The sequence below is a fragment of the Montipora capricornis genome, chromosome 1 (assembly GCF_036669925.1).
Source record: "Montipora capricornis isolate CH-2021 chromosome 1, ASM3666992v2, whole genome shotgun sequence".
Classification (NCBI taxonomy): domain Eukaryota; kingdom Metazoa; phylum Cnidaria; class Anthozoa; order Scleractinia; family Acroporidae; genus Montipora; species Montipora capricornis.
The window spans coordinates 50,596,575-50,606,226 of record NC_090883.1 but is presented as its reverse complement, the minus strand read 5'-3'; the positions used below and the strand labels follow the sequence as shown (position 1 = coordinate 50,606,226).

The window sequence follows — 9,652 nt, the reverse complement described above, 5'->3', positions numbered from 1 at the left end:
TATTCTGGTGTCCTCTGAAGCGTCTTGGACAGTAATTAAAGATAACATAGCTTGGTCATCTGCAGGACAAGAAAGGTACATTCCGACACCTGAAGCTTCCCAAGAATAATCTCCGCCCCGTTTTGTCTCATTGAACAAAAACGGGCCATAAGCAGACGAGCATTCCTGCCTCTGTGAGTGATTTCAATAAAAAAAATTGCTCCGTTAGAGTTAGAGTTAAATTTACGTTAAACAAGTAGACATCACAAACTTTCTCTTGACAGTAACCTTTCGAAGAGGACTTATTAAAGGAGCACTGTCAAACTAAATTTGCTGTTTTCCGGCCAAAACTATGTAAAAATTTTAATTAGCACTTTAGCTCACACGTACAACATTCCCGACAAACCACTGAGAAGATATGAAATGTATTATGGCACAAAGAGCTATTCGCATTTAATATTTGTCGACTTTCTGAAGACATCGTCTCCAAACTTGAAAAAAATGGCCGGTTTTTTCAAGTTTCAATCCATTTCCATCCTCTCCATACTTGGCTGCAAACGACCGTTGATTAATAGCTTCAATACACTTCAATTTTTATTGGTAGTTAAACTACGGCATAATTTTTTGGTCTTCATTGATGCAAAGACGTCTTTTAGTGCTTTGAAGTTTGACTAAAATAGCCTGACACTGCCCCATTGAACGGTAATAGTTACATGTTGTTCCAAGGCCTGAAGGGATATTTGACACTTCTATAATTGAGCAAGGAACAAAGAAGTGAATATCATAATGCATAGCATCTGTATTTAACATGCAAAGGAAATAGCTCAATCTCGAGTACAATTCAGATCCAATGATGTTTTAAACGTTTTCCAGGTTCGTCCAATTTGCGATTTAAAAAAAATGTTATCTGTAAGGGAACCTTGCAAACGTCATTCAGTTTAAATTTTGTTTCATTACAGACGATTTTGCTTACTGAAGGAATTACGTTATTTACAAATGACTGCAAATGATAGAATGACTCGTTAAACTTAGTTAAATCTCCGATGTAAACCCTCAGCTTTGATTGAACGAGCCAGTTATTAGCCATCAAAGCCTGATAAATTCTTGGGTTGCAAAGGCGCTAGTGATCCCATAAATTCTCAGTAAAATTCTCAAAGTTTTAAAGCATCATTGCTCAGAGATATTATATTTGGTTCACTTTTTCAGACTCAGATAGCTCATTATGCAATATACTTTCAATATTCAGTACTTTATTGTCGGCTGACTGGCATGGTTTTGAAAATGATAGACTTCTGCTAATGAGGGGAATAAATTGAAAACCACGCAGATTCCTTCCTATAAATTCCCCAATCTAGACCCCAGAGCTCTTCTATTGACTGAGGGGGAGGAGAGCTATGGGGAACCCTATAACAAAGTATATTGGTTTTCATGAAGAACAATCGATAGCGTCTCCAATTGGTGCATTCATGTTAGCACGAGGAGTAAGCAGGCGCCGTAAGGTTCCAAACAGCCAATTATTGGTTATAAGAAGCCTACGGCGCATGTTCTCGTACATAGAGTTTCCCAGAGCCTTGCGTCGATCCAAGACTCTGGCGACGAGAATGATAAGATCGCGCTTTTTTTTGTCTGCGCTGAGAGTAGACGTAAAATAAGGAAGCGTCTAGACAATTAAAAAAAAAATTACTAACCTCAAAGACAAGTTTCCATTGACTTCCGTCATTGATGGCCTTCAGTGCATACTCTTCATTGTTTGTAAGAAATTGAATACATTTCATTCCAGATTGCTTGTTTGGGACCGGAAGGATTTTAAACCCTTGTTTGGAAAGATACAATGCAACAGCACAACTTGAATAAGAATCAAATAACGGCAACAAGTCCATAAGATTGGTTATGTGCTAAGTGTGAACGGCTCTTTACCAGGAGAGTTCCGTTGGTATGGTCTGTGCGTACCAATTTACATGTCCACTTTTGCAAGGCTTCAGTGTTACATAGCTAGGAGAAACAAAGTTGACATTTTTCCACCGGAACGCGTCTAAATTCCAGCACCTCTTCATCAGACTTTGGATGGGTTTGCTTGATCGAAAACTATAGAGCTCAGGCTTTTTCGAAATACAAATTTCATTTGAAAGAAGCCACATGCACATGTGAAATCCCTAAATACCATTTCCAGAAAATCGAACTTTAAACATGATAACCAGTTGCTTCGTTGATTCATCTTCACATCCCGTCACGTAAACAGACGCTCGTGTTCATCTTAGCCTTTTTAACATTACTGCTTTATTGACCATTTTCGTGAAAGAATACTTTACTTTTGACTAATAGTGATTTATTGACAATGGAATGATATTATACCCATGTAAAGAACTTACTTGCTTGGCGATCCCTTGTCAGTATTCCATTGCATCTAACTCTTAGTTGTCCCGATTGATGGTTGCCTTGCGATAAGTAAACTTTAATGAGATTATCCAAATCAGAGTCGCTTCTAAGTTTTGAACTGATGGTGACGAATCTGGCATTGATTTTAACGGCGGAGCCCAACAGGGCTATAACTGCAATCTAAAGTGCAACGAAGGAAACATTTTCTGTTAATATGTTAAAATCAAATGTTCTTACGCCAGGAGATTTTAATCAGCATTGATGAGAAAAGTGCTTCTGAGAGCCAATTAAGAAATGGTAAGCGTGCAGCGTGCAACTATCGAGTTATGGACGCACGCGGGAGGTTGCTAAGCACAAGAGAAGCGTAAGAGTCGCACGAGGCGATAGCCGAGTGCGACTCTAGCTTCTTGAGTGCTTAGCAAACCTCCCAAGTGCGTCCATAACTCGATAGTTGCACGCTGCACGCTTACCATTTCTTTTATAACATAATAGTGAACACCACTCCTGCGTGTTTCGCTTGTATTTGCATAAATCAAGTTTGGTCAACAGACGATGTCAACACAATTTTGCTTTTTAAAGACAACTTTGAATTAACAAGACAAAATGATGAACAAACAGTTTTCCCAGTCAGAAATTTTATTGGAATCAACAGTAATTTGCTCTTAGGAGAGAAAACATTTCGATTTTCTTGCGAGCGTCGACACAAACACGCTGTCTTTGCACATGCTTCGCTTCTGTTGAAAGCGATCAAGCTATCGCAAACAGCACGACTTTTCCAATCCGAAAAAAGCGACGTTACACTATTTCAACTCAAATGGCCGATGAAATAAATCTCAAAAAGAAAATAGACGAGATTGAGAGGTTTGAATGCGCCTTCTCCGCTCAGATGACCAACTGGACTGGAATTTAAATTGAGCACACTTTTTCAAATGACGTAGTCACTTAGTCGCCCACACTAATTTCGGTTTTCTAAACGCGTTTTTTTTTCACTAAATTCTCTCTGTGCAAGGAACTCGAAATTCAGCGGATTACTTTTATTTTACTGATAGGATTTATTGACGTGAACCATTAGTCATTGTAAGCTATAGCAGTATTTTATAATTAAGTGTTCAAAAATATCTACTAATTTAGGCAGAGCCAAATTAATGTTACGAAAACTTTTTAGAATTAGAAATCCAAGCTAATTATAGAAAGAGACTGATGAGCCAAGCTAAACTAAATAACGTGGTCTGTTCTCAAACTAAAATTTAGTTAGGCGTTGTACCCGATCCACATTAGTTTTGCGAGCGTGCATTCCCACGAAGCCGACGAAATCTGATTAACGTTCAGCAAAAGATCCCATGCAGCACTATGGTACCTACCCTGCTCCATTAATCACTGTAGACTCTTCAATTAACATCGTCACAAACGGCTATGTTCTTTGCTTTTCGATTCACATTTCTAAATTGTGTTGCGTATTGGTCTGGTTGGTAAAAATGAGTGATTTATGTTCCTGTGCACTTAAATGAGAGAATTAATTCGTTTTCTACGCGGAGTCATAAATGCTTGGAGTACTTCGACGAGCACGCTGACGAGAGACCATGCAGACTCGCATTTGGCAAAATCTAAACGGTTTACCATAAGAGGAAAGCAAAAGCAAAATCAAACTGAGATACCCATAACATTTTTAACAGTAGAAAAACGTTTGGTTGGACACTTAACAACTTTGTTTGCTTTTATGTTGCTACGAGTAACTATGCTTGAGTCCTAAGTGTTACTGTAATATTTTACTATATGTTTCCACGCACTCTCAAGCATGACTAGTAATTGTTGATTGTCAGAAAAGCATAGAAGTAGAGTCCACTGTCTTCCTGCGGGTATGTCATTGTCATTCACCCTGCATTTAATTTGGTAACTTTTTCTACTTAAAGGTACGGCCTAAAAATCTTTCCCGATGCTTAAATTTTAGCTAAAAGGGTATCAAAGATAAAATAAAATGTAACTGTTCTCTTCACTTACTGTGAAACTAAGTTTGCACTCCATCAAGATCACTGATTCTGGATCCTTGTTGCAATTCAAATACCTAGTCTTTATGACCACTAAAGAGAGTTTGGCCATGTCAAGCTTACTGTCTTATATTTATACGAGTTTGGATAAAATGAGAACAATCTTTTGTAATGGCTTAAGAATTTTTACATCTCATAAAAATAATAGTACCTCTATTTTTCCAAGGAAAAGGGAGGCTTCAATTCCATACATTCTTTCGGGAGTGACTTTTTTAAGAACAATTTTTACTTTGTGGGATGGGCTAACAGTGTACGTAAGCGTCGGTCGGTCAGGGAAGCACAATGCGGTCAGGGAAGCACAATTAGCTTGGTGTCCACCAGCGTATCCCATTTTCAAGGCTACATGGTTATCACAATCGAAGGCTTCTTACAAATCATATTATGCTCTGAGGTGGTTACTTTATGTAATTGAACTATTCCTCCCAAAAGTACTTTTGTATTTGCGCATACATCATGGCAAAAGCCGTATTGAAAACCTTTGGAAAACCTAGCTTGTTGCTTCATTGATTTAGAAGGCAGCTTCAGTTATGTGCCTCAGTTATAATCCTCCTCTGCTTCCTTTTTCACCTAGGAAGTCACGATACAGTTCAATATAAAGTACATAGGCGGAGTGGACACTTAGTAGGTATACTTATATAATAATCCAGTCATTCCGCGAAAATATTGACCAGGCAAGAAATATAATAGCCCCACAATCTTTGTTTAAATCAGTTTTAATAGTTACAGATAATACTTTCGCACGATTTTCCATGGGTTTTAGTTAATCAATATTACATCGATAGTCGATAGTTTGGTGATGATGATTATTATAAACAACGTTCGCCCACTCATTCTCAAGCTCTGTTGCATTGATCAAGCGAACTACTTTTTTCGGTCACGGTCAAAACAAACCATAACAACTATCCCGACCAACTTCAGCGGGACTCATTCTGTAAAAAAACTGTTGCAAACTGTGCTGTGTTTCATCATGATCGGCTACCTTCCTTAATTTCGCCGTGAAATGGTAACCTCCTATCACGAATTTTCGCGATAACATAAGCCACGTTGGTTCTGTTTCCGTCGGGATTTTCCCATTAACATGTTGCGAGTGATAGATTGTTTATTTTAAGATATTTTTACTGCCACCTTCAACACCTTGCGGAATTTGCCTCGATGGGCCAGCCTCTGTCATCAATACCAAACAATCCAGTCCCGCACTCTTCAGGCAGCATTAGCATGACCGTGAAAGGGAGAGTTGGTCATGAGACTCGTATTCACCACAGGCTGCAGCGTTTTTTTTTTTTATATAACTTATGTCTTCATCAAGAACTGTGACTACCAGATAAGAAATTGAGCTCCTTGGCCCTTTCAAGTCTTCTAGGAATTCGGCAAACACCATCACTCATCGAAACTTTAACATCGCATCAGTTGCCGTTAACGTTCCCGCATTTCTAATCATTATCCTGAACAAGTTCGATGAAAGGGAAAGTTTGATAATATAGTATGAGACTACTTTTTCTCGTCTCAAAATCATCTTGCACAGCCCTTTTTCTTTCTTGTGCCACTATACCGGAAAATTCATATTTTTTCATCTGAAACGTTAATTCATTCAGCGAAACTTGTATTGACCCAAAGCCGTCCTGATGACCACTGTTCACATGGCCTACGTATATGCTGGCATATCTTTTATACTTACACAAAGCAATAGCGCTTTACACTGTTACTATTGTAGATATGAGCCCCCCGCGTAGACTCAGACAAACATTTCGATCTACTGAAAGGAAATGTATGAGTGAGGTAAGCGATAAGTGAAGGAAAGAAGAAGAAACCTTTATGAATCTGTAATTGGTTCCAAAAAGGATGTAAAATGGCTATTGCTAAACACTGTTGATGTAAATCGGACTCACAGTATCCAGATAAATGACCATAAAGTGCCAAAATCTCTCAAAGAGTTGCAGGAATCATACCGCTGTCAAAACCATCGTAAGACATCAAGAAATGTAGGCCTTGGTTAATCGATTGAACGCGGGAATTCTTAACTATGAAAAACACCAGGAGTAACAAGGAGGTTCATAAAAGGGAAAGCATTACCGCTTCGAATAACAATTTTTTCCCTTTCTAGTTTTGAAAAACGCACGAGACTTTGCAATACGCCTAAAAAATAGAGGATATCCAGAGATCTGAGCTGAGATTCTCAAGCAAAAAGAGGTCATGCACGAGGAGATGAAAACGCACATGTAACACAATTCTGACTGTTGTCACTGAAATACCACTTCCCTCACGACGATATGGCCCCTGATAGAAACCTACCTACATCTAAGAGAAATATTTAACACCCTCCCCCAATACTACATAGTATGGCAAAGAAAAATCCATGAAAGATCTCTTAGTCAGAGCAAAACAGACAACCGTTTGAGAACAGATGGAGTAGCGTAATAATAAGGCCCATCAACCGTCTTTTCCAACATGCCAACATGCCGGACGGAGTAAGATAGGGAACAGAACTTGCACTAGGGTACCATTTCCTTTCAAAATCGAATCTCATCAGGGCCATCGATGCTCGGATTAAGCGTGTGGTCACTTTTACTGTTTACACGACCTTCAACACTCCTCCCTATTTTCATTACATACATGTTCTCGACACTACTGTAACATCCAGTAAGGGAAATTGCGAATTGATGAAGTCATTGTGCTTTCATCAAAAACACGATTGATACTTAAGTCTTTCAGGTAGGTAATTACGATACGGCGGCTTCCTTTTTTTAGAAGTGTAGTAAGCGGCAGGGCCTGTTCTTGTTTTGATTATAAGCTCGGAACGTACAATAATACACTTAACAATTTTAAGTGTTTTACCTACTAAGCAAATTGTCAAGTGTGTAAACAATTACTGTACGTACATTCATGCTGTTTATTAAAGAGAAAAGTTGTTTTGGAAGTGCAAACGCGATAAAAGTCATTATGGCCCTCTAGTCATGAATTTCATCCTACCCCGGAAATACGGCCACCCTTTAATACGGCCAATTTGTTTAGGTCCGTTGATGTCCGTATTAATTATAATGGGGTTCCACTGTAATCGACTTTCAGTTGTTTGCACTAAGCTTTTCATAACCGTGCAAGGAAAAGGACAATGCATAACTCAACGGTGACTAAGTTTCATTCATGTCATAACTGAAGCCAAATATTTGCTTTGTAATGAAAAAGTAAATACCAATACATTTTTTAAACCACCACGATAGCCTTACGATATTCGTGTGGTAATTGTTAAAAAAAACGCTGACGGTTTGAGCTAGAGTTGTCTCTAAAGACGCTCACTTGAAAGTCACGGCTGAATTCGAAACGTCGTCTTAATCCCTGACACATAGCAACAACACCACTGTACAGTACTCTCATAAGAAACGGCAGTTGTCATATATTCAAAAAGGATGGATATTCAAAAAGAGCGTTTGAAACGATACGGTTTCCGTTTCATCTGTCGTGTGACCGACTAAACTCCATCGTTTTGAAAACAGTTACTACGTATTTTGGCGAGGAAACTGGCTTGTTTGCAATGATTTAAAATTGGGAAACCAAGCAGAGAGTGATAAATATAGTAAGAGATTGCGAGATCCATTTTTAGACTTTTTAAATCGCATTTCATATCCCAGTGATTTTTCCAGCAAGAGTGTATGGTTACAAAAACTCAGCACGACTTGAGTTTGAGATAATTTTTTGACAACAACAACAATATTTTATTATTTGACAATGAATCCTTATTCCCCTGGCACCGCAGGTAGCAGTACTAATCGAGGCGGCCAGGATAATCAGTAAAAGAAGAAGAAAATACATACAATTTGAAAGCACCTTCAAGCAAGCTTAGTTACAAATATCACGCCTAGATATGTTTACGGAAATTCTTGATATTTTTCCTCAATATCTCGCTTGTCCCCTCTAAATATCGTGAAAAAACTCTTAAGACCCCAAATAATTTCGTAACATTTTCCTATAAATATCACGATAACGCCTTTACAAACCGATAATGGCAAGACGGGAATGCGTCAGTCTTTACAAAGTAACTCACCAAGACTCATGGGATATAATATTCGTGAAGCAATTAACCGCTAAACAGGTCAACCGGACCACTGCTGACACTTAACTTAGCCTCAAAGTAGATTTCATCTCAATTTTCAAAGAAAAAGCGTGTGTGAATTCACAAAAGTAATAGAACCATAGCAAAATCTCAAAATTACTAATTTATTTTTCTAAATATCTCCGAATTTTCTAAATATCCCTGGAGATTTTTAGATGATTTAAAAATATTTAACAATTATCCTCCGAAATCGTGCGGAATGTCGCCTGAGCAGGATAATTGTTTTATTATTCAACAAATTGATGACAAAGCACAATTTCCTACGTTTATTGAAAAAAAAAAAAGAAAAACCACCATTTTTCTCCGAGACACACAAAATTGTGTATAGTGCAGGATATACGTTGAGAACGCACGACGAATATTGAGTGCACTATGATAATATTTGGACATTGTCACAATGTGTTGAATGATAAATCCAGAAATTTGTAGCTAGGCCTACCTTCAGGCAAACGTTGTGTTAAGTGCTGTTACGCATTTTACTGCGATTCAATAGTTCAAGGGGTGGCACGACGGAGGTGTGAGGGAGTGTTACAGGCTATCATTATTTCTTCCTGGAGGTAGGAGCTTTCATCCTAACCGTTAAATTAGGAATTCAAAATACAATAATTATTGATTCTCTTTAGCTTTAACTTCCATCACTTGTTAGTCACATTCTTTACATTCTTAAGGTTTCTGACATGTACTCTCAACTGCGCGAAGAGATCCCTGTTGCATGTATCAGACCCAGTAACAAATTCTTGCTATCCAGTTATGGGAGGAGCGATTGCAGAATACCCGGCCCAATTTGAACGGCACAAATCTCTTGCTCCTGCGGTTCCGCAGCGACCAAACAAGATATATAGGTGAACGACTGCTACCGCAGTGTCGTAGCCGATGAAAAATGAAGTCTGAGTTAGTTTAAAGACTGCTACTGCAGTGCCGCAGTGCCGTAGTCGATGACGAATGAAAACTGAGTGAGTCGAACGACTGCTACCACAGTGCCGTAGTCGTAGAATAATGAAGTCTGAGTGAGTCAAGGACAAGACGATCTCGTGAAAAGTGTAGTTAACCGAACCAAAAAATGAAAGCTAAAATTTTACGAGAGTGCTTAGGCCTAATTACTGAAACGAGCGCTTAGGCTTAAAGGGGCTAGGTCACGCTATTTTAG

General features: G+C 38.6%; 1 protein-coding gene across 1 annotated transcript in view; it reads right to left on the bottom strand.

Moving 5' to 3' along the window:
• Nucleotides 1-4,422, bottom strand: part of LOC138047387 (uncharacterized) — a 5,019-nt gene extending 597 nt beyond the window's left edge. Inside the window, exons 1-4 of the mRNA XM_068894229.1 lie at nucleotides 4,354-4,422; nucleotides 2,349-2,535; nucleotides 1,668-1,792; nucleotides 1-171 (exon numbers count right to left, since the gene is read on the bottom strand). The exon at nucleotides 1-171 is cut by the window's left edge and continues 597 nt beyond it. Of these exons, the coding sequence (XP_068750330.1) occupies nucleotides 1-171; nucleotides 1,668-1,792; nucleotides 2,349-2,535; nucleotides 4,354-4,377 (507 nt within the window). The 5' untranslated portion in view covers nucleotides 4,378-4,422. The remainder of the gene's footprint in view (nucleotides 172-1,667; nucleotides 1,793-2,348; nucleotides 2,536-4,353) is intronic.
• Nucleotides 4,423-9,652: the final 5,230 nt, after the last annotated feature.